The 25,703-nt window shown below is 41.2% G+C and overlaps 1 protein-coding gene across 1 annotated transcript; it reads left to right on the forward strand.

The window, feature by feature from the left end:
* Positions 1-11,868: 11,868 nt before the first annotated feature.
* Positions 11,869-24,663, forward strand: LOC143609709 (kinase-interacting family protein-like). Its single transcript, XM_077084390.1, has 3 exons — positions 11,869-12,234; positions 22,936-23,306; positions 23,955-24,663. The coding sequence occupies exons 1-3, from the start codon at positions 12,099-12,101 to the stop codon at positions 24,318-24,320; spliced, it is 873 nt and encodes a 290-aa protein (XP_076940505.1). The 5' UTR covers positions 11,869-12,098; the 3' UTR covers positions 24,321-24,663.
* Positions 24,664-25,703: the final 1,040 nt, after the last annotated feature.

Below are 25,703 nucleotides of genomic sequence, written 5' to 3' on the forward strand. Positions count from 1 at the left end.
ATCACATTTATTATTATTATTATTATTATTATTATTATTATTATTATTATTATTATTATTATTATTATTATTATTTGTTTGTATATAAGTTAGAATAGTACAAATATAAGGACATGTATATTAGAGCGAAGTTCATAGTGATGATGATGTTTGGATGAGGTGAATGTGGTCGGACGAGTGGCGTTGGAGGAGTGTTGTCTGGCTTGGAGGTTTGGGGTTGCAGACGGTGAGTAAACGGAGAGGGTAGGCATATCACTCTCTCACACACACATATATACATATATATACAATAATAATAATAATAACTTTGTAATTGAGTTTGTGAAGATTTGATGATGTTGTAGAAGGAAATAAAATCTAGTGTGGATTTTTAGGTATGTGATTCCAAACTTGTTGCGGATGGATGTGTGGGTCACGTACACACGAACGATAATATATTAACGCTTTTTGTTTAAGAAAATGGGTGTTTAAAAAAAGAGATAGTGTTATAGAAAAAATAAGCGCTTACAATATAGTAACTGAGATGACATGTTCATAGGTGTTTAAAAACTATAAATTGTGGATGCTCTTAAGTGAAGTCTTATGTGTTACATTAGCTTGTTTTTTTCTTTGGTCATATCATATAATTGTTATGCTTTAATAATTATCAAATCTAATTATATCATTAACTTTAGCCTTTTTCCCGGTTCCATTTTTGAATAAGTAGCTTATTTCACAATTTTACTCTTTATTCTATTTTAGAATATCTTTGATCTTTTATAATAGTGTTTTCTTTTTCAAAGTACCATTGAATCACTATTTTCTTACACGTTCAACAAGAATTCACCAAAGGATTAAACATACAAGAGCATGTGGCATTTGTAGTGGTGCTTCATCCCAAATGGTTTGCACCAGAAACGCCCAAACACCACTACGCTGCCTACGCATAAGTCGTTTTCGTCGATTTTTGGGCAGCTCGATTTTCCGGTGTCATGGCAAATGGTTGGTCAATGACCAGTCAATTTTTCCTTTATATATATTTTTTTTCTTTTGGTTAATTATTTAAAACAAAATTTAATAGTTACAAGGAGTTTCAACCACTATGTATAAATTGAAATACCTCTCGTATTTACATGGCGTTGACCTGGCATAAAAGAATGGGCGTTTTTAGCCCCTTCACTATGGACGCCCTAAGCTTCCGGAAAGTAAGGTCAGGAAAGCAAGAAGGGACACCGGGCCACTAGGCTACTAGAATAAGGGTTAGGGCCATTGCACTATGTAGGTTTTGAGTTTTGATCTTGAGTTTGTCTTGGGCTTGGGAGTTTTGTGGCGTGTGGACTAATATTAAAAAAAATTACCTGATGGGCTTGCCTGGGCTTACAAACACAAATATTTGTATTGAGGACTTGAGTTGAGTTTATTAAAAGTTGAAGTTTGAAAAAGCTATAAAAGTGTGAGGTTAAGAATAAAAATGATACACTTGGTTTCTTTGATATGGTATGAGTTTAAGATATAACTATAAGTATATAACCATATTTCTTTTGGCATATGATCTTAAAGGGCCGTCCAACCAACACTAATCAAGTTCGCATTAATTAAACACATCAACATTAGTCAATATCATTTGTATGGTTATCTGGCCAAATACTTATTACTAAATTTCTCAATAAAATATCACACTATTTGTTAGATATATAATAATAAATATGTGAGAAAACATTTGGTTATATACAAAATTGTTCCCTAAAGACCCTCATTTCATGCCACCAAGTCTTCCACATTATCTATTCATTATCCTTCCGTCGTGGATGGTCCAAGAGCATCAGCAAGACCGCAACCCATGTCATACATGTCCAACCCAACATACTAAAATACGGCTCACATAAGGCTCATCTCTCATCAACACGAATTTTATCCTCGATGTTGAGCCAGTCCGTACGATACTGGAAGATCTTTTGTACTGTACCTGACGAGGTATGGGCAAAAGATCTGACCAGAGATACGACAGCCCATTGACAACAGTATGGCGAGCAGCATGCTCTTGTACTGTATGTCACTATTAGCCGCTACCTACTCACCAACTCCTGTCATACCACGTGCATAGCCTGCAGTTGGTGGAAAAGGAATAGTACACAGCAGGCCTGGTCACTGTCAGCCGCTGCCTACCCACCAACTACCAGCATGGCACGTGCGTAGGCCACAGTTGGTAGAACAGGAATACTATTCAACCGGCTATACCCTCTTGGAAACCTACATTCGGCTATAAATACCCCAAATGGTATGATCATCTCATCTTATCTTGTATCTTACATCTTATACCTGATATCTGCTCTAGCAATCTCTTAATATACACTTATATTCAAGAGCAATCTAGTCTGATTCTCACGCCGGAGGGTGGTCACAAGGAGGTACCCCCCCCTTCTCAGTGACGAGCTCACGGTGTCTGTTTTGCAGGTTATCAGAAGAACCATCTTTCCCGGGTCTAACCCCTCGTGGGAAACATCTATTTAACCCCCAGATTATCCGTAATCTGCCCGGGGTCGATTAGTGTTTCTTCATTGGCGCCATCCGTGCATAAAAGCTAGAACTTCATTTCTTTTCAGTTTTTTCAAACTTCTGGAAAGATGGTTAAAGAAACTCCGGTAACCACAACCCCAGCTACTGAGGGGAATACCGGCGACTACACAGTTTTTACGAACACTACCCCGGTTACCCAAGCTGGGGCAAGTGCAGTAAATAATCGCTCACTAGGATTCACCGATACCCAGTTAGAGAGACAACGAACGAGGCTCCCCCGCCAAACACTCGATGAAGTTAAAGCGTGGGCGGAAGCACGTCAAAAAGAATTCCAAGCTGAGTTGGATGAACGCTTACGTTCACTCCAACAGCCTGAGGAATTCGGAGAGTACTGGGACAATGATTCGGAGGAATCCGATAGTGACGCAAACCCTCGTCATAGGGCGAAAGGGAAGCGTAAGGAAACGGACTCCCAACCGAGAAGGCGTTTTGGAGAAACCTTCAAACCAAAAAACGCAGGTGGAAACCCACGTGACTTCTCCAAAACATTTACACCAACTGCTGCAAAGGCGGGAACGTCCAAATTTGCAAGGGACATTGCGGAAGCAATCGTCCCGAAAAGTGCCAAACAGATGTCCAACATCGGCACTTACGATGGTATATCTGATCCAGACGATCATTTGAACAGGTTCATAGCGGGGGCAACCGTCAGTAGTTGGACGGAACCTACGTGGTGTTACATGTTCCAAATGACGCTTGTTGGGGCAGCTAGAGCGTGGTTCGATCGTCTACCGGTCCACCACATCTACGATTGGGAAGACTTCCAGCAGAAATTTAGCCAACACTTCAGCCAACAAAGAAAGTATACCGAAGAGCAATGGACAATCCTCAAATGCATTCGAGAGGAAGATGAATCTTTGCCAGACTTCATCACTCGCTTCAACTCAAAGAAGCTAAGTCTGGGTAATATTAGCGAAGATCTTGTTCGCGCTGCTTTCATCCAGGGCGCGAACGACCCAGAGCTCATCCGCACCTTAACGGGTAAAGATGGCATGCCATCCACATGGGATGCCATCATGACAGCAGCTAAACGCTTTGCGGAAACGGGGAAGCAACTGGGTAGAGATCTCCCCCAGAGCACAAACCTCTACACCCAGAAAACAAGAGAAGACAACGTCCTTACCGCCCGACTAAACAAAAAGTGGAAGCTAGGCATTTGGCAGTCAAGGGTAAACTTTGACACCTCATCCGGCTTGCAACATCGGTTAGGCGGAAGGGATAACGTACAGTCGAACCAGAACTCCAGATGGACGCCACTCACCAAAAGCGTCACCGAGATATTCGCCACTGAGGAGCTCCCATGGCCAAAGGCTCCAATAATCCGACATCGTCACAATGCTGATCGGAGCAAATACTGTGACTTTCACAGGACAAAAGGCCACAACACTGAAGAATGCACAGACGTAAAGGACATCGTCGGAGCATTTGTCAGAGATGGGACGCTCGCACACCTCGTGGCGTAACGAACGCTGAGCAGGCTGATGCGTGTAGAACCCCAGCTGGGGAAAACACGAATAAAATTGCAGGTTCAATGCCGGAGACTACATACTGCGTAAACAACGAGATCCCGAACCAGGTGCATATCTGCTCGATGGCACTCCCATCCCAACAACATGGAAGGGAGCTCAATTACACAGTTTGCATGTAGATCAATTCCAAATTTGTAAAGAAAAGGCCCAGAGCCACTTCTAATGGAAATGATTCTCCTTAGAACATCGACGCTGATGATTTTACATTTATACTTATGAACTTTCCACACAGATATGCCGGTTTTCACCGCGTACATAAGTGTGAAAGAAGTCGTTGCGTGGGGAAGGCGGCAAAACCCGCATAAACCCAAAAAACGGCAAACCTTCACGCAGGTCAGTTAAAGGAAAAGTTCAGTCATCCCACTAAATGAAAGTGCCGGTCTATCCGCACGAATCATGATAGAGGAAACTGAACACTAACCTATTAACAACCGCGCGTCGAACGGTTAATTTATTTAACACTGATGCCGGTACTCACCGCATAATTACGTGGAAAGTCGTTGCGTGGGGAAGGCGGCAAAACCCGCATAAACCCAAAAAACGGCAAACCTTTACGCAGGTCAGTCATAGGTAAACTTTGGTCATCCCACTAAATGAAAGTGCCGGTCCTAACCGCACAAATCATGAGAGGAAACCGAACATATTGACAACCGCGCGTCGAACGGTTAACTTATTCAAAATACTTTAGAAAATTTTTAACAGAAGGATGAGGAAAACCTCCACGCAGGTTAGATGTAGGTAAAGTTTAGCCATCCTACTAAGTGCAAGTGACGGTCCTACCCGCACAATCACGAAAGAGGAAGCAAAACTTCAACCTATTATCTACCACGTTCAAAGGTTAACTTATTCTAAACACTTAGAAAATTTCTAAAAAGATGAGGAAAACCTCCACGCAGGTCAGATATAGGTAAAGTTTAGCCATCCTACTAAGTGCAAGTGACGGTCATACCCGCACAATCACGAAGGAGGAAGCAAAACTTCAACCTATTATCTACCACGTTCAAAGGTTAACTTATTCTAAACACTTGGAAAATTGCTAATTTAAACTAAAGTATGCATGAGCAAGTCATATAACGTTTATAAAGCAAGTCATCCAGTGAAAGTAGCGGTCTTACCCGCACAAAGATTTATATTTCATAATATTCATTACAAGAATTGCCGGGTAACTACCCGCCTACAACAATATAAATCTACACAAGCTAAACCTATCCTAACAGTGGGAAGGGATCTTCAGGATCAAGCTTCAGGACCACTTCCACTTGGACTAGCACCATCAGTAGAGCGTGGCGGTTCAAGGAAAGCTTTAAGGATAGCTAGCCCATCATCAGCAGCAGCAACTTCGTTCACCTTCTCCACCACCGGATGCGGGAAGGCGGCATACTGATTCACTGCTTGGTCATAAACAGCTTCAGTATCCACATCATACAAAGGGAAGTTGGAAGGCGGGATGCCTTTCTGAACGAACCCTAGACCAAGCAGGAAGCCGGCCTTTTCCCCATCCTCATGAGAAGCGTTGAGGGCTGCACTCATGGCATCGTCGTATGATGTGTCCCTGAAGACTCGATGCACAACCTACAAAAAAAATATACAAGTATCAAAACCTTTTCTATTTACAAAGAAAAGCGTGAAGACATTATGAAGCTAAGCTTACCGACAACGCTTCTCGAAGAAGCCATTCCTTGGTAACCAGAGCTTCCTGTAGGGCAGCTTGAGCTTGGTTACGGGCGCGTTCGGCTTCACTTTTGTTAAGGTTAGCAAGCAACACTTCTTTAGCCGCAGCCTCTTCAACGCCCTTTAGCTTCCGCTCAGTATGGTCAAGCACCCCCCTCTGGTCCAAGATCTCTTGGAGCTTCTTGGCGTCTTCCATCGCCAAGGCATCATGAGCCTGTTGGAGCGCCTCTAGTTTGGCTTTAAGTTTCTCATTCTCGAGGCGTAAAGGCTCGGCAACAGCTTCAGCCTTGGTGGCCCTCTCGGTTGCGTTCCGTGCAGTTTCCTTAGCCAGCCGAAGCTGTTCGTTAACAGCTTGGGCAGCCTTGGAACGGGCCTCGAGCCGGGCCTGAACTTCAACCTCGAGGGCCTTGAAGGCCTTCTCCTTTTCCGCAGCCACTGCGGTAAGCCTCTTATTCTCCTCCCGGACAGCCCGCGCCTGAGCTACTTCTTGGATGCGAGCTGCTTTTAACTTGTCGTTTTCACAACAAAGCAGCTCGACGCGCGGCTGCATCCGGGCCAGGAGAACCCGAAGCTCATTGGTTAGCCTACCCTCCTGGTAGCTAGCCATGGCTTCCCCCAACGCACCACTGGGAGATGCGTGACGAGCCCACTCCACGCACTCCACAGGCGTGCGAAGGGTTGTTCCTCGGCGGATGTTCCATCGTGGAACATACACTTCGTTGGAATCCGACACTGCAAAAAACAAAAAGCAGTTAGGAAAAGATGATATAAAAAAAAAAGGCCAAAAGAACCCTACGCACCTGTAGGGTCGACAACAGGCCGATAGCCGCCAAACCCATCACCTGAACCCAATGGAAATCCATCCAAGAGGTCAGGCAGATGGGAAGGGGGCAGAGGTTGGCGAGAAGCCCCAAGCATACCTGAAGGATCGGCCGTAGCTGCCGACGTCGGAGGAGGCATAGACGTCGCTGCGGTAGAAACCAACGGAGGTGAACTCACAACCGTGGTCGCCGCTGCGGAGGTACCCGCAGAAATAGTCACCGCCGGCTCAGTGAAAGATTCAGTAAATATGGCACTGACAGCCGGCGGAGATGTCATCGCAGTTGGAACAGTTGGCTCAACTGGGTGAGCAACTGAACCAACAACTGAAGCAGGCGCAGCCGCCTGGGTCATCGCCTCAGGTAGGTTGACCAAACCTACCGTCATGGGTCCGGAGGTGCTCCTCCCCGCTCCACCCTGGAATGCGGTAGCATCCACGCCTGCACAAAGAAGATATAAGTATATTGGCGGAAAGATATGAAGTTAAAAAATAAAGGAAGTTTGTACTTACGGGTTTTCTTGAGCCTAAAAGTGCGAACAGGCGGGGACGAACCCGATGGAGCCGGCCTCTTAACGCCGCTCACCGTCGTTGTCCTGGGCTGCTCGGAGGTGACGGTCGTCTCAGCCTCCGGAGCAGTGGTCTTAGCACCACCAGGGTTCCCCGCCACCTCCTCGCTTTCGGTCTCTGAATCAGACCGATGCACCGGATCGGCAGTGGAGGCAACCTTCGCCTTCCCCTTCCCGCCGGCAGCCTTCTTCTTCCGCACCAACGGAGGACCATCTGCGGATTCCTCATCAGAAGATGACAAAATTAGAGGAATTCCAGCAGAGGTTTCAGCATTGAGAGGTCGAGGGTTGAATAACGCCTTACCTGGCCGCGTGGCGCTCAGAATAGGGTGGCCTGGCGGGTAGACCTCCACAAACCGATCCCTCGTTTGCTCCAAGATGGGCAACTCGTTCTCATCGAGAGCACGAGTACCCATCCGAGCAGGACCATCACTCTCCCGCGGCTGCAGGAGAGACTGCAAATCGTTTCCCTCTGAAAATAAACAGGAAAGAAGTTAGAAGAGATTCTAAATCAACAAAAAGAAATGAAGCATACCGTAAGGGACAGAGTTCAAACCGTATTCAAGGACGATCGGGATCTTTTGCGCCTCCGCATCCTTCCACACCCGGCTCATCCCGAGCATCACCATCCCGGACTCCGCAAAACGGTAAACCGGAGATTGGACTCGGGAAATCTTTGAGAACCATTCCGCCTCCTGGTAGTTGGAGGCGTGAAGGCTGGGGAGTGCTTGCCCATTCTTGAACTTCATGGCAAGAGGGATGGCGCGAGCGGAGATATAAAAGAACTCCCGCTTCCATGAACGAAGACTGCGCTCGGTTGCGCAAATCTTCAAACCCTTGATCCGGGTTATCAGAGTATACCACCCCTGGATGCACCTCCAAGAGTAGAAGGTCATCAGGCGGTCGACGAAGGGCTCAACGCCCAGAATCCGGCACACCCACTCGAAGTGGCGAATCTTCGCGATCGCCATCGGGTGTACCTCGGTCAGGTGTACACCGTGCCTCTCCAGAACACGGTACACAAACTTCGTCAAGGGGAACCTAAGATTCCCATAGACAAAGAATGCGGCATATACCCCGATCTTGCCTCTGGGGGCATCATACACCGTCTGGTGAGGTTCAGGAAACTTAGGCTCGAAAGACTCGAGCATGACCTTCCTGACGATGTACTGATATAGATCGACAGGTAGAGCACACTGGCACTCGCCAGCAGTACTCTTGTCATCCTTGTCGGACGTGGATGACGGGTTCTCGGCGTACACCCCAGCCTCCTCGGCTGTAGCCTCAAGATCGTGAGCAGAAGACATCTTGCAGGTATGAAAGAAGAGAATGATTTCAAGAGAATGCTCGACTGAAAAGGTGAGTATTCGCCGGAAATCGTTTTGAAGATGAAGAGAAAAGTGAAAGTGTGGATTACAAAGGACCCTCTCCCCCTTTATATACTAATCGCAATCAATGCGATGAATTTAATGCGGAAGAGAGAGAAATCGCAGGTGCAATGAAACTATGACACGTGGCAAAGAGCAAGCTGGCAACAGCTGTTGAAAGGACGCGTGCCATTAATTTCGCGGCCACGCGCCCGAAAAATCGCGCCCACGCGCCTGAAAAAGCGTCTGGAATGACCATGTACTGTCACGTCACCATAACTTCCTGCACGTCCTGAAACAGTCAGAAGAAACCGTCGGACGACGTTTCAACAGTTTGGACTGTTCTTATCCTTTCACCAACTCATCGAATTTCAAAATTTCAAAAAGATTCAAAAGTAAGCGGGAAAATACCCCTTACCTTGGCAACCAAGTAACTGTAAGACAGGTGCGAGTACAGTGTTAAGGCAAAACCCTTCACATACTTAGCACCTGCAGGGAATTGAAGCCAAGAATACCTCAGCGACCAAGTAACTATAAGACGGGTGCGGGTACAGTGTTAAGGCAAAAACCCTTCACATACTTAGCACCCGCAGGGAATTGACGCCAGGAATACCTTGGAAGTAAAGTAACCGTAAGACGAGTGCGGGTACAGTGTCAAGGCAAAACCCTTCACATACCTAGCGCTCCGCAGGGAATTGAAACCAAGAAGGATCTTCTGGGCAATGCTTGCGGAAACAGGAATAACATCCCCGCATAGCTGGAACGTCGAGAACTACATTGTTTGAAGCTTCAAGATGGAATTGGTGGTTTTAACATAATTGATCACTATGTTCAAAACTACCAAAACCTCATGGAGAATCCACACAAGTGTGACTCAACGCTCCTGACTTGCGAGGAGGTTACAGACCTACCCGCATCATACCCAAAGATCAAGCAGGAAAGTCGGGAATTTCTGCAAGTGACATAAGGACTTCCGCGGGAAGAATCCCCATGGAAAACCTTAAAACTAAACCCTTTTCAAAAACCCTTTGCTTAAGTCCAAAAGTTCACCTCACTTATTAAACACTCATGAGAAGAACATTGGACTGGGGGGACTTGAAGAGGTAGGTCCCAGCAGAGCCCAGTTGGACCCACAGGACTCACCTTGAAGAGAGACGTCTGCGCAGAAACCAACTGGATCCGCAGGACCCACCATGCTCAGAGACGTGACGTCCTTACGCGCAGTACGCAAGCTGTTCCCGCAGGAAATGCCTCCCAATGGTGAAGTACTCCGCCTGTTCCCGCAGCTGCGGATACAAGCCATCAGGGAAGGCCACCCGCGCAGCAAGGCTACACGCACAAGGCACTTAGCTCTCAATAATTCAGTAGTCACCTGAAGGAATGAGCAAAGCCGGGAACAATCCCGCACAAAGGCGGGAGGGGGAATACTCCCGCCCAAATGAGCCAGTCCGTACGATACTGGAAGATCTTTTGTACTGTACCTGACGAGGTATGGGCAAAAGATCTGACCAGAGATACGACAGCCCATTGACAACAGTATGGCGAGCAGCATGCACTTGTACTGTATGTCACTATTAGCCGCTACCTACTCACCAACTCCTGTCATACCACGTGCATAGCCTACAGTTGGTGGAAAAGGAATAGTACACAGCAGGCCTGATCACTGTCAGCCGCTGCCTACCCACCAACTACCAGCATGGCACGTGCGTAGGCCACAGTTGGTAGAACAGGAATACTATTCAACCGGCTATACCCTCATGGAAACCTACCTTCGGCTATAAATACCCCAAATGGTATGATCATCTCATCTTATCTTGTATCTTACATCTTATACCTGATATCTGCTCTAGCAATCTCTTAATTTACACTTATATTCAAGAGCAATCTAGTCTGATTCTCACGCCGGAGGGTGGTCACAAGGAGGTACCCCCCCTCTCAGTGACGAGCTCACAGTGTCTGTTTTGCAGGTTATCAGAAGAACCATCTTTGCCGGGTCTAACCCCTCGTGGGAAACATCTATTTAACCCCCAGATTATCCGTAATCTGCTCGGGGTCGATTAGTGTTTCTTCAATCAGCAAGACCGCAACCCATGCCATACATGTCCAACCCAACATACTAAAATACGGCTCACATAAGGCTCATCTCTCATCAACACGAATTTTATCCTCGATGTTGAGCGGCTCTCTCTCTCTCTCTCTCTCAACCCAAGTACATGCATATCTGTTGAAATATAAAATATGTATTTGTTTCAATTCAATGTCAAACATATAAATATATAATCGTATAAAATATTCCTTACAATTCATTATCATACATATCTAGGATAGGATGTTTGGTATTAATTGTTTCTCTGGTATATTTTTTGGTTGTGTTGTATGTCTAAAAAATATATGAGCTGATGATGGATTGGGCTGTTGCTTTTGCTTTTGCTGTTGCTGTTGCTGTTGCTTTGGGCTTATTTGTGTCATCAGGATTCAGGCCCGTTTGTGTGTTAGTCAATATATATCTGAAAGTTCTCAGGAAAGAGTTTGAGAGACTTCGACGATTCATTCTCACTTCACACATATAATTTCTCTCTCTACTTCTTTCATCTTGAATTAGGGTGTTCATATATTTTCTGTTTGATTTCGTATTGTAATCAAATCTGGTGTATTCAGTTGTTTTGAGTATTATGAAGATATCAATCTGTGTTTGTGACAATATCATGTAACTATGTAAGGCTAACTTATAAAAGCTACATTCGTTTCCCATTATCCATTGTTAATACTTTGTTATTTTTTTTTCACTTTTATTCAAATACAAAACTTTAAAAGAAAAGCCAAATAACACGTGGCACCATCCAAATTTTGAAAATCAAACTAGTGTTTGCGGGATTTTGGCATCACTTTAACTCAAGTCTACAAAAGCCCAAAACTCATACCTACAAGTTCACATTTATCAAATCAGTTATTATGTGACTTATGTTAACACCAACTTATTTCATACACCACCAGCCATCACCTCTTGTCTGATCTCCGGCCACTTTCATTCCATAACTATAGCAATTCGCAACCAAACTCCGGCAAAGGTAGATATTAATATTATCGTCTATTTTCGTGTTATCTTATCGAATTTTGAACTATAAAACGTTCATATTTAATATAATTTCCTTCTATGGTTTGCTTTTATGTTCTTATGGTTTAGTTTTGCCGTTTTGGTTTCACATGTTTTTAAAAAACCGGAAAAACAGAAACTCGTATTTTTACTCAAATGTATAAAAATCAATTAATTATTAATTTACAAAACGATTTAGACCCAAATAATATAAAATAATTTCGGCCAAAATTTTCAAAACCCAAGTCGAAAACCGAAACCGAACAACTTTCCGAAATTGGTACACAATGATTTGGTGTGCATTAAATGTTTGTGTGTCTAATTGTTGTTGAAACTTAAAAGTTGAGACCCATGTTTGGTGTGTATTAAACCATTCTTTATTTTATTCTGCATTTACCTACACAAATTAGCAATGACTTTAATATTATTGTGTTACATATAATTTAATTATAAAATGACTTTAGTATTTTGCAGGTTATAGGGCCGGTTGATGTTATGTTGCCCGTAACATACTCAAGCAGCGGCTCCACTGTTGACGGAACAACGTCGTCTTCGCCTTCATCGGAACAGACACGACGGAGCAAAAGCAGGTTCACTAGTAAGCCTTCATGGCTCCTACTAACGATTTCTGGTGAGGACTTCTTGTTTTACATTATGTCATTATGGGGCTGTTTAGCAACTTCTGAACCATTAAGTGCTGAACTAGTAAGAGGTCTGAATGGTTAAGAGGCACTGAACCAGTAAGTGCTGAGCCAGTTAAGTCTGTTTGGTTGGACATCTGAATAACTGAGCAAAATAACTATCTTACCCCTATGAAATATTTGTGTTGAATGAAATACATCCTGCTTTTTAATAGGCCATATTGGAATATCCATAGCCAACCATGTTACGTTTAATGTTGAAGTAGTTTCTATAACTTGTACTCCATAGCCCATTCTGTTTAACCATTCTCCGCTTGAACTGAAGGTTTTCGGTTTAAGGTTCGTGTTTAGTTTTAGTTAGCATATGACGCATGCGCTTAAATTTGAGCGCCTCGTCTATCTATTGCTACGAGTCTACGACACCTATTGCTATGAAGCAAAATCACTATTTGAAGAACGAACCAAAAATTGAAATTTCAGTTTTTAAATTATTAAAAATCGTTCGTTTTGGTTTTTTTATTTTCGGTTTTGCCATTTAAGCTTGAAAATTTTGAACGATGAAAAATATTGGCCAAAATAATGAACATGTGGCTAAATTATATTTTTATTTAATTAGTTAAGTATACTAAAGTAATTTACATATTTATTAAACTTTTATAATTAACATAAAGAATATGAATTTATAAATTTTACGGTTTTATTTCTTACAAACCAAAACAGAACCATAACTCTCGTTGGTTTTTTTCTGGTTTAGCTTTTTCGGTTTTTTCAGTTTCATCCACAATCATGTATATTACCTTGATTTCCGCTTGTGGAGCGAGTGACTTGCTTATCCACACATCTTGAACCCAATCCAATATTACAAAGTTCCTCCTAACCGCATACAACATGGGTACTAAAGATCTAACAGGAGGCGAAAACAACGACAGCCCGCTTATGATATTTTCGGTTAGTATCTGACACGACAACAAGAACAAATGCAGTGTTGCCGACTGCAATGCATGTCCGTCTCCCCTCAACTTGAGGTTTCCCTCCATTTTGTTCTTCTACACCTCCGCCTTTATTTTAATCCTACACCATGCTTTAGTTGTCATGCATGTTGTGTTCCAAAGTTTTAACCAAGTTCACTGTTTAACAAAGTTTTAATTAGTGTCCATCATGCCTTTCTACAATTTAAAGAAAGAACCAAACCAAACCAAACCTAAATCTTACAGTAAGAGGCTGATGCCCAAAAGTAAAACTGATATTGATCATCTTATATTGATGTGAGTTTGGTCTAAGCATTTTATCAAACAACTTGTGTGCACACTGCACAACAAACTATTAGATTAACGTTCTAAATATAAAACTATTATTAATCAGTCGATTTGAACAAGCAATCTACTGAAACCAAATTGAACCAAACTACAATAGCAACATAAATTTCTAATTCGTTCACAACCTCATAGATTTATAGATGTTGATTGATTTCTAATATAATCGAAGAATAAGTAGAAATCCCTAATTCATTCACAAACCCTGGTTCGAACCATAAGAATCGAACCATAAGAACAGATGAATCGATCAGTGGTAGGGAAAGAGAAGAGCTTAAATAGATTAAGAAACAAAAATAGTACATGGTTGTGTTTCAAATCAGACAGAAATTGAGCGAGAGATCACGAGGATGATGGTGGTGGTGGGCGTGGAGTGTAGGGGTATGGTACTAAACCCGGCTTACGACCTTAATTTATTGTGTCTGGCTTATTTTATTATATGGACTAATACAATATTATTGGGCTGAGGGGGTTTTGTGGAGGTAACCCTAACTGGGCTAGGCCCATTAGGGTACCATGATGGTGGCCATGAGGCTCCCTATATAATCCACCTCCTTATTAAGGTGGTTGTTGTTCTCAATAAGAGCCACCACCATAATCATTTTTGTGTCTGTAAACAAGAGATCCTCGAGATTTCTTAGCAGTCACCTCCACACCCCCAAAAGCCATTGCAGATCTGAGCGGAGAAGACGATCCGAGATTTGGTTAGATCTCAAGCTACCGGAGAAGAAGATCGAGTCGTGGTTCGTTCATCTCGAAGACCGGGGAACATCGTCATGGATCAGGTCAGATTCATTTCATGTTTCTTCATTGGCGCCATCCGTGGGACGGTAACGAACCACACCTCAATCTTCCCCGTTTCATGTCCCGATCTGTGTTTCTAGAGTGACGGAGGTTAGATCTGGTTCTAATTCCTTCATATCTGATTCCGTTTGAGCAACAGTTACGTTCGATATTCTTGTTTGTCTCTCTAGATCTGCGTTCATACGCAATGGGTGCCGGATCCAGATCTGATTTTTCAGTGTTCAATGCTGGAATAAGTTCTAGATCTATAGTCACAAAGCAAAAATTGGGTGTAAAAAAGGAATACACAGGAGAATGACAGGCTGTGTACAGCCTCAAAATGACATTCTCCGCCGCCCTACAATCCACGCGGAAACCACTATGCGGGTCGAAAGACAAATCCATGCCGTTGGTTTTGCGCAGAAGACTCCGCCACAGCGGGTTGCATGCGCGCTCCCGGCGATTACTCTCCGCCACAGCGGGTTGCATGCGCGCTCCCGGCGATTACTCTCCGCCACAGCGGGTTGCATGCGCGCTCCCGGCGATTACTCTCCGCCACAGCGGGTTGCATGCGCTCCCAGAGATTACTCTCCGCCACAGCGGGTTGCATGCGCGCTCCCGGCGATAAGGAATAACTCTAGCCGTGAGCAAAGTTCCCGCAAGGCGCAATCAAAGCCTTGAAGGTCAACTTCAGCTTCCGCGGATCAAGGAATAACTCTAGCGGGTCACTTAAATGTTGGAAGGGACCAACCTCACATACCACGGGTCACTAACGCGCAACCGCGGATCAAATCTGACCTCCGCGGGTCATGGCGAGAAACTCCAGCAGCTTAAGTACAACCTCTGCGAGTCACAAGAAAGCTTCCGCGGGTCACGTGTACGCTCTGAGCAAAGAAATAGCCGGTCAGGTTCGGCTCCCACAGGCCAAGTTAAAGCCCCGACACGATCACCGCGGGTAACATAAGCGTTTCGGAAGGTGAACTTCAACCCCGCGGGTCGTTTATACTCTTTCGCTGATCAATTCAAGTTTCACGGGCTGCAAGAAAAGTCTGGCGGGTACACCCCACGACTTTCGCGGATTATGCAAAAGCTCCGGGCAAAATCACGGCGGGTCATTTCCGCCTCCCGCAAACTTTTTGTACGCTCCAGAATGCAAATATAGTTCCAAGAACCAAGTGCAAGCTTTGACACTCTAAAACACTCCCGCGTATTATGTAAGCATTCCCGCATGCACGTTCCTGCGGGCCAACTCCGTTCATTGAGGGTCACTTACCGCGGGTCAACATCTGTGTGCCACCATGCATGCACGCCCGCGGAAACCACTATGTGGGTCGGAAGACGACTCCATGTCCTTGGTTTTACGCAGAAGACTCCACCGCCATGCATGCGCACTGCCGAGGATCAAAACTTTGCAGCCATGCATGCGCGCTCGCGAGTCACGACTCCGCCGCCATGCATGTGCACTGCCAAGGATCAAGTCTTTGCTTCCATGCATGCACACTGCCGAGGATCAAGACTTCGCCGCGATGCATGCGCGCCCGCGAGTCACCACTCCGCCGCTATGCATGCGCACAGCCGCGGATCAACATTCCACCACCTATGGAAGATCCCGCGCACATGAACGCAGCACAACTTAGAAAATGTTTCATGTAAAAGTTGTCAAGTTCGTAATCAAGGCTTTTTAAGCCATTATGAATAATGATACGCTCTATTTTTTCTTAACATGCGTTCTATTACCTTTTGCATACATGTTTCACACTTCCCTTTATTAATTTTGAGCAATATGACAACATTGTATTGACATCAAACTAAAAATAAAACGAAGTAAAACATACATGCGCGAGCTTCAAGCTTAGACGCGTTAACGAGTTTTAACTCTAAAACGTTAGGGCCTTAGCCCAATAATATGAGCCTTAGCTCAAATTACTCATAGCATCCATCCTACGTATTGCGCAGCTGGACCATACAAATACCTAAGGCAAAGCACATGCGCGCTCAACCCTTCGCCATGCATGCGCGCTCAACTCTCCGCCATGCATGCGCGCTCAACTCCCGACATGCATGTGCGCTCAACTTTCTGCCATTCCGCCACCATACGTACGCGCCGCCGGGATCGAGACTGCCACCATGCATGCTCTCCAGCGGGTCACCATTCCGCCGCCATGCACGCGCGCCCGCGAATCCTCACTACGCTGCCATGCTTGCGCGCCGTGAATCAACATTCTGCTGCCATGTATGCGCATCCGCGGGTCCTCAATACGCTGCCATGCATGCGCACCCGCGAATCCTCACTACGCGCGCATGCTTGCGCGCCGTGGATCAACATTCTGCTGCCATGTATACGCATCCGCGGATCCTTAGTATGCCGCCATGCTTGCGCGCCGCGAATCAGCATTCTGCTGCCATGTATGCGCATCCGCGGGTCCTCAATACGCTGCCATGCATGCGCACCCGCGAATCCTCACTACGCTGCCATGCTTGCGCGCCGTGAATCAACATTCTGCTGCCATGTATGCGCATCCGCGGGTCCTCAATACGCTGCCATGCATGCGCACCCGCGAATCCTCACAACGCTGCCATGCTTGCGCGCCGTGGATCATTTCTGCTGCCATGTATGCGCATCCGCGGATCCTTAGTATGCCGCCATGCATGCGCGCCGCGAATCAGCATTCTGCTGCCATGTATGCGCATCCGCGGGTCCTCAATACGCGCCATACTTAAAGGTTGGGAATCCTCATAAACCCATACGCTACGCGCCACACTTAAAGGTTGGGAATCCTCATAAACCCATACGGCTACGCGCCACACTTAAAGGTTGGGAATCCTCATAAACCCATACGGCTACGCGCCACACTTAAAGGTTGGGAATCCTCATAAACCCATACGGCTACGCGCCACACTTAAAGGTTGGGAATCATCATAAACCCATACGGCTACGCGCCACACTTAAAGGTTGGGAATCCTTATAAACCCACATGGCCACGCGCCAAACATAAAGGTCGGGAGCCTAATAATATCTCACATGGCCACACGCTAAACATAAAGGTCGGGAGCCTAATAATATCCCAAACGGCCACGCGCCACACTTAAAGGTTGGGAATCATCATAAACCCATACGGCTACGCGCCACACTTAAAGGTTGGGAATCCTTATAAACCCACATGGCCACGCGCCAAACATAAAGGTCGGAAGCCTAATAATATCCCACATGGCCACACGCCAAACATAAAGGTCGGGAGCCTAATAATATCCCAAACGGCCACGAGCCAACGTAGGTTGGGCACACCTCATTATTTGCCCGAGGCTGCGAACCTTGTAATACATCCACTTTTAGTTGATATGTTTTTGCAGGTTCGGCTACGAGTCGCACAAGCACCTATGACATTGTTATTATTATCTGGCCGTTTGTGACTCCATTATTATTTTGAAGACAAGCCGGGATAGTCATCCTGCGTAGAAGAGGCCCTTGTGGGCCAGTCATTATCATCATATTATAGCTCATAAGCCGCAACTCGCGCATGCTTCATTATTTTATAGCTCGTAAGTCGCCTCGCGCGCAAGCTTTATTATTTTTATAGCTCGTAAGCTGCCTCGCGCGCAAGTTGCATTACATTATTATCGAGATGCGCACTCTATTTTTTATCAGGCCCCGCGCCACTATTGTTATGATGCGTGCTATATCTTATTCATGCCAGTGCACCATTATTATCATAAGGATCACAACATGTCACCATCATGGAGAAAACCTCTCAAAACTCAAAGACAATTAAGACAAGGCCGAAGAAAGGGGAAAAAACCGCCTCATATCCTAACACACCTTATGAAGTCCAGCGTTCCACCTAAACGCTTGCACGCCTAGGAGCAACACTGGACTTGGGGGGCTTGTAGGGGTATGGTACTAAACCCGGCTTACGACCTTAATTTATTATGTCTGGCTTATTTTATTATATAGACTAATACAATATTATTGGGCTGAGGGGGTTTTGTGGAGGTAACCCTAACTGGGCTAGGCCCATTAGGGTACCATGATGGTGGCCATGAAGCTCCCTATATAATCCACCTCCTTATTAAGGTGGTTGTTGTTCTCAATAAGAGCCACCACCATAATCATTTTTGTGTCTGTAAACAAGAGATCCTCGAGATTTCTTAGCAGTCACCTCCACACCCCCAAAAGCCATTGCAGATCTGAGCGGAGAAGACGATCCGAGATTTGGTTAGATCTCAAGCTACCGGAGAAGAAGATCGAGTCGTGGTTCGTTCATCTCGAAGACCGGGGAACATCGTCATGGATCAGGTCAGATTCATTTCATGTTTCTTCATGGAGCATAGGGGTAATTGTGGACAATTTTTCATTCAACGATGATTTTTGGCTGAATGGGTAAGAGGCCATTCAGCCATTCAGATACTAGCTTTTTGTGAAACAAACGCTCCAATATCTGAGCGAATCAGATCTCAACCTCTGAATGGATCCATTCAGAGATAACCAAACACCCCTATGTCTAACTCGTTACGTTTGAAATTATTGTGATTTTGTGTCTTTTCTTTTTATTATTTTCTTGGAAATGGTTATAAAGTAGAAAAGCAGATATATTAAATGTCAAAAGTAGATTTGGTTCACGACTTCTCATGCTATGTTTAAAAACTATACACTCTTGCTATTTCAGTTTTTCACTCGTTTTTACTTACTAGCGTTAAACCCGCGCGATGCTGCGGTGACGATAATATGTTTAAACGATTTTTAGTAGTTACAAGACATGTAATAATCAGATCATAAAGATAACAAATATCAAACCAATATTAACAAATGATTAATAAAACATATTCATTTTTGAACATATAATCAAATGTACCTTTTTTTTCCTAGACCATTTGAGTGAGGCTTAGTCATTTTATTGACATCTGTAAATAAATATAAAAATAAGTTGAATTCTCAAAATCTTTTAAATGAGATAGCATAAAATACAATAATACATATGGGTACTTCTTTTAAGAATATAGTAGACAATAAAACTCGAACAAATGGTTTCATAACCTTCATTGTGTGTGTATATGAAACATCAACCAGTGACGGATTAAGAGTTTTTTTCCCACGGGGTTCACTGTCGGGGTGGAGGGGATCCCGCAACCCCACTACTTACATCGTAGATCCAGATCAGCCCCTGAAATCAACTTTCCCAAGACTCGTGTTTGCAATCTTCATAGACAACCAAAGATTTAATGTCCACCTAGAGCCAACCTGTTTGGCTTACAGCCCGTGATACTCGAACGCGTTTTGACCTATTAAAGTCATTGATCGTTAACCAAAATCAACAAAAAGTATTTTAAATAAATTATCAAAACTCACCAAAATTTATACTTCTTTTAAAGTGACACGAAATCATTTTATTTTATTCCATGCACATATATATTTGGTAAATCTTACATCGGAACGTCAGCAAAAATAAATGTGTCATGATTGTAAGGTTGAAATTTATTAAAATTTATATATTCAAAGAGATAAAAGAAAAACAAAGAAAAAAGAAAATATATATGAATATATGGGTAAATTTAAGGAGGTGGAAGGATAATATTATTAATTAAACTTACAAAAGTTGAATATAGTTGAGAGGTTAAATTTGTAATTATATTTGATGTTTATAAGTGCATATTTGAGTTGTACTCTTATGCTTAATTGACTTGTACATTATCATAAACATCTCAAAATAAAATAAAATTTACATTGAAACGTCGACAAAATTAAGCACGTTGCAATGGTAAAGTCGGTTTTTTTAAAAACATAATATATTAAAAGATATAGAAGAAATAAAAAAATTTAATGAATTTATCAAATAAATGGGTAAAGTTAAGGGGTTTAATTGTAACTACTTGATAAATTAACAAAGTTTTGTTGAAGTTAAAGGATCATAATTTTATATATTTTCAAAACTAAATATTCTTAACCGTACATAATGTCTAAAATACTATATTACCCATACATTTTCAAATTTGTATGCATTAAAGATTGTAATTTATGCAATAGTGTGTGTACCTCTTAAAATTTAAGAGGTCATTCACTCATGCATTATATATAGTATAGATTAATCATAAAATTTTACCGTTGATATACATTTTTATAGTAACCAACCTTAAAAAAATGTTCAAATTAGGTCACTCATGCATATTTTTCTCAAATCGCGTCATTAAATCTCTAAATCGAGTCACACCGATTTTTTTGTGCATCAAGAAAGAAATGAAGGATATGTAGTTAAATTTAAAAAACGTTAATTATATTAAAATTCAAAAATAAAAAATAAAATTCACGTCGCCACTCAACATTAACTTAAAAAAAATTTAAAAAGATTTCTTATATGAAACAAAAAAGAAAAACGTTAAAAAAAACATGTTAAAACCTTTAATTTACTAAAATATAAAAGTTGAGTGACTTAATTGAAACACTTTTTAAAATTGTGTGACCTAATTGAAACACTTTTGAAACTTAATTACTATTATATGAAATTGCCCATTTAGTAAATTACAAATAACGCCATTTATGTTTGAGTCACTAGAGATTGTCATTTAACTTCAATAAATACGCTGAATGTCCATAGTTACACTTTCGTCGTGTCCACCAAAAAACATGAGATTTTCAGTTTATTTTTATAAAACCCTTTATTGCAAGAAAACGGTTATAATATTTTAAACCAGACTCGTGTTCTGTTTTGGTTTTTTTAAAAGAAAAGGTAGTTTAGTCCTGTTAACTAAAACTTAACAAAAAAAATCTAACTTCTGTAAGCTGAAATGACGATAAGTGTTACATGTAAACTTCATTAGGGGGGTTTAGTGTAGTTATTAAAGTTAAAAGAGCATAATTTGCAAGTGACCCTAGAAATGAGGAAAATGAAGAACTTAAAAGAGTATTGATTTGATATATTTATCTTTTACAATATTATATCCAACAACCTTTTTTTCGTGATAACAATTACTATCTAGAATTTATTGTCTCAAAATGGGCCACTACTCATTTGAGAAGCATCCAATGCTTTTGAAAATAGTTCAACGCGTCCCATAAAACGCAAATAGTTGAATGTTTTCTATCTTCTTAAAACCAAAGAAATCACGTGACGATCAACGGCTATGATTTGCGGAAGCAAACATCATAAGTCTAGACAGCTAAGACAGGCAAACATCTTTTCATCATGCGTCATGTTACTAAGGGCAAGGGCAACATGTTTTTAATTAGATATATATACATGAGAAACCTTACAAGAACACTCACGGGATATGTTATCCTACATTATGAATTATCTATGAATATAATGCATTATGACCCATTTATGGTTTATCATGTTATCACGCATAGTCATGTATATTTGTTTACAGATAGCTATTAAGGGTGTAAATGAGTCTACACTCAACTGGTCATTAGTTTTTAACTTTAAGTTTGGTTCGTTCATAAATCATAATTTATTAATTATTTTATGATTCGATGTTAATATATCAAATAATAGTTTTATAACTACTAAACTTGTGAGCCTGGTTGAGCTAGATATAATTAAGTAAAACTTGAGCTTAAACTCATTTAATAAATTAGCTTCAACATAATTTTGGCTCGAGCTCATTTAAACTTTACTTAGTTTTTGATTATATAATTTTTAGCAGAGCCGTCTCCGAGAATTTGTATGCCTCGGCGAGCCGAAATAAAAAAAGGCCCGTAGACTTTAACGAGTAACGAAATATTATAAGAAAAAAAAGTAGGTCTTATGTAAATGAGTTTTTTGTTTGGTTTAAACAATTAAATTTTTAAATAAGCTTACTTGGTTATGATTTAAATTGTAAAAATTGTGTGTATAAAAATAAACTTAAAAATGTTTCAAATAAAACTAGAACTTGCAATCTTTTGATTAGAAGTCTTACACTTATACCGCTAGACCAACCTAGTTATTGTTTAATTAGATAAAAACTTTAAATATACATATTTCTTTTTCATATATATATATATATATATATAAATTTATGCCCCAAAAAATTAAGTGCCCCGGCGTGTATCGCCCTACGCCCGAGCCGCCCCTATTTTTAGTAGCTTATTAGTGAGTCCCATCTTATATTTGTATACCATGTAATAACATATGAAACTCTATAAACATTTTTTTATTAAACGAAATATTAAAACTTATGATTTGAGATTCACCTATGATTTATGACCGTATGAGATGTTGGAAAAGACAATTTTACTTTTAGCTGCAGAGGAGAATCTTTTGTGTATGGAATTTGGTTTTGATTTTGAAATTGATTTGGGAGGGAGTTGTTTCCTAGATTGTACCCAAGATTGTGTTTTTACGTACGGTCACTTTCATCCTTGTATTATTTATTATTTTCATTTCAATTCCAATAAATTAAATCAAACGGACATGTCCATCAATCATCATAAGTTATGGACCATCAAAGTCACGTGTTTAGATTTATTGTTCCAAAACTATCTAATAACATTCGTATGTGGCATCATCTTAAATTCTTAATGTGTTTAACGATACCAATTAGATGGTACATTTAGCTTAAGTTGTGTGTAACTTTGTATGACATAGGTGAATTTATATATTTCACATGTTAATAAAACAGACATGGAAGATAAAATACAATCGGTCAACGGGGAGTACAAGCCGGACACATTTGGGGAACGCGCAGACTTTTATTATCGAAAGCGTCCTGAACTTTTGGCCTTACTTCAAGATCTTTATAATCGTTACCTTTATTTAGCTGATCGTTACACTCGTGCGTTATCCAAACAACAACATCAACGACACGTGCATGAACAAGAGCAAATATGTTACATTAGTACTTCCTATCATGTGGAAAGTTTACTTTCTTGCCAATCTCCACTCCATTCTCAAGAAGCTGATACCGCGGTGTTTGTGATATCAGAGCTTGTTATGAAGTTTGTTGACTACCATATCGTGATGGATGAGCTACAAAATTTGAATATGATACAGGTAAAATATGCATTCATACTCATATATAAAATAACGTTTAGTACATAAGGAATTTTAAGTTGAGAACCTAAGTGTATTTTAGTAAACGAGCTGAGCCGAGCTTTGACTTGTGAGAGCTAAAGCTTGACCTTGGTTAGTTTCAATCTTTATTTCTAAATCTCAAGGTCGTGTTCTAAATAGATTTTCAAATTCGAGCTCGAATTGGTCTCGGCTCGTTTATTGTTTATTATATATACAATTTATAAGCATTTGTAATTTTTTTTAGTGTATTTAAAAACTTAATTTTAATATTTTTAAATATAATTATTTGGCTGTTTTTATCATTATTTTATACATAATGAAATTACTATTTAAATATATATTTAATATGTTAAATAAAACTTATATAAATAAATTTTGTTTACCCTGCTAGCCCATTAAACAAACTTATTTTTAGGCTTGAACTCGGCTCGAGCTCGCTTAAGCTTGGTTTTATTCGAGCTTTTAGAGAGCCGATTTTGAGTAACTTTTGGCCTACATGCGGCTTGGCTCATTTCTTATATCAGGCTAGCAACAGATACAAGTATTTGTGCGTTTCTCTGTTAAAATTGGTTTTGTACTAAATGCACTCTTAAACGTCAGGGCTTATATTATGTTTTGTGTCTGTAGGAAGAATCAAAGAAGAAGATAGAGATACAAAAAAGTTTACTAGAGGTTTTAGAATCAGATTGTGTGGTTTTAAGTAATGAAAACTTTAGGCTAGCATCAGAGTCATTATTCATGAAACGTAAGGCGGGTGAGCTTGCAAGATGTGTGTTAACAGAACAAACAGAAGACGAATATGTCCTTAACCTGAGTTGTAAAATTGATGATCTTCAAGGGCAAATATCCGAGTTGAAGAAAAAGAACAAAGAGTATTATGACAAGTTGATGAAACAAGAAATGCAAGTGAACAAAAATGAAAGAAAGAAAAACAATATAAGAAGTTTAATAATGAAAAACAACGGTGTTAGTGATGAGAGTAGTGGTAATTAGTTGGAGTGGTGAAGACGAAACAGGTTGTTCGGTGAGTAGTACAAGTAATAGTAGCACGTGTACAAGTTTAGTTCAAGTGATGAAGGGCGCGAAAAAGAAGCAATTTACACGTGGCAGTGACGGGGAGAAGCGGTATGGGTTGTGGGACCGGGTGAAGAAGTTTGATTTGTTTATGTGTGGACATCGTCTTGATGCTACATGCTGATATGAGTAGGTAATTTGTGCTTTGTAGTAATTAATTAATTAACACTACTAATGTTTTTATCTTTTGTTCAATTACTATCTTTAATGGGCTTGTTAAATGATGATGTGAGTTTAAAATTTTGCTTATAACATAGGCTTGGTTTTAGTGTTTTAGATTAAGTAGGGCCATTGGGCCTGATCCAGCTCATATCCCGGACCGTTATTTTCCCAAACTCAAACCAGATTGGGCCCGGAATCCATTATGTGAACCTTTATTTAAACCAACTCTTAAGCCCAAAGTTATATGGTCTTGGTTCCCAAGAAAGTCAATATGAGACTTTTAAACCCTCTTTTTTCATGTGCATAAGATAAGATCCCAAGGTTTGTGAAATAGATGGGCAAACAGTTCTCTACAAGACCATAACTAACTAAAATGTGATTACGTACAAAACACGGAAAAAATAACACCGCGTGAACATAGACTAAGGTGAAGCCGAATGTGTAAGTAAACGACTATTGATGTATAAACTAAGCATGTTATTGTATTAATAATAATCGCTTTACTTTGTAACCCAACCAAAACTAAGAATGTATTAAATTTCTACAATTCTACAATCAACAAATTGGTTTAATAATGTGCAATATTATCCATGCAAATGTTTTAAATTATAATAGCAACTCCCAATAACTCACAATGTACCATGATGATTGTGCAAACATAAAATCACCAGCTAGAACCGTCACTCATGTACCATGAAGCTGATGAACAGTTTTTTGGCCTGCATACGGAAATAAAAATGCTTACTTTATAAAATCTTTAAAGGGGATTATGTGATATTAATGAAATTATAATTATATAATCATGAAGCATATCTATGAATTTAAAAGTTTTACCTCTTTGGGAGATTAAAGAGCATCGACTAAGCGCAATTCATATAGGAGGACTGCAACAAGGTTTTTGGATAATGTTAACACATTGGACTGAAATAACAATTTTTAGAAACCATAATGACAGAATTGGTGAAAAAAAAAAGTTTATAAGGAAAATAACAAAAGTGACCAAATTACATGGACGGAAATGGCTTTTCACTCCACGGATTATGTGAATATGTCTAAACTATAATATGTTATCAGGTGACAACTAAGTATTCTTATTATTCAGATAACTTTTTTTTCTTTTTCTTCACACTTTTTTCATAA

This window comes from Bidens hawaiensis, unplaced genomic scaffold (genome assembly GCF_021521415.1).
Source record: "Bidens hawaiensis isolate Kalapana, Puna unplaced genomic scaffold, B.hawaiensis_p1.1 tig00009820_1, whole genome shotgun sequence".
Classification (NCBI taxonomy): Eukaryota; Viridiplantae; Streptophyta; class Magnoliopsida; order Asterales; family Asteraceae; genus Bidens; species Bidens hawaiensis.

Bases quoted from the DNA above. Each gene is read 5' to 3' on its own strand.
- LOC143609709 (XM_077084390.1), top strand. From the start codon at position 12,099: ATGTTGCCCGTAACATACTCAAGCAGCGGCTCCACTGTTGACGGAACA. The intron at 12,235-22,935 runs GTGAGGACTTCT...TTAATAAAACAG, and splicing joins GCTCCTACTAACGATTTCTG to ACATGGAAGATAAAATACAA. The intron at 23,307-23,954 runs GTAAAATATGCA...TTGTGTCTGTAG, and splicing joins AAAATTTGAATATGATACAG to GAAGAATCAAAGAAGAAGAT.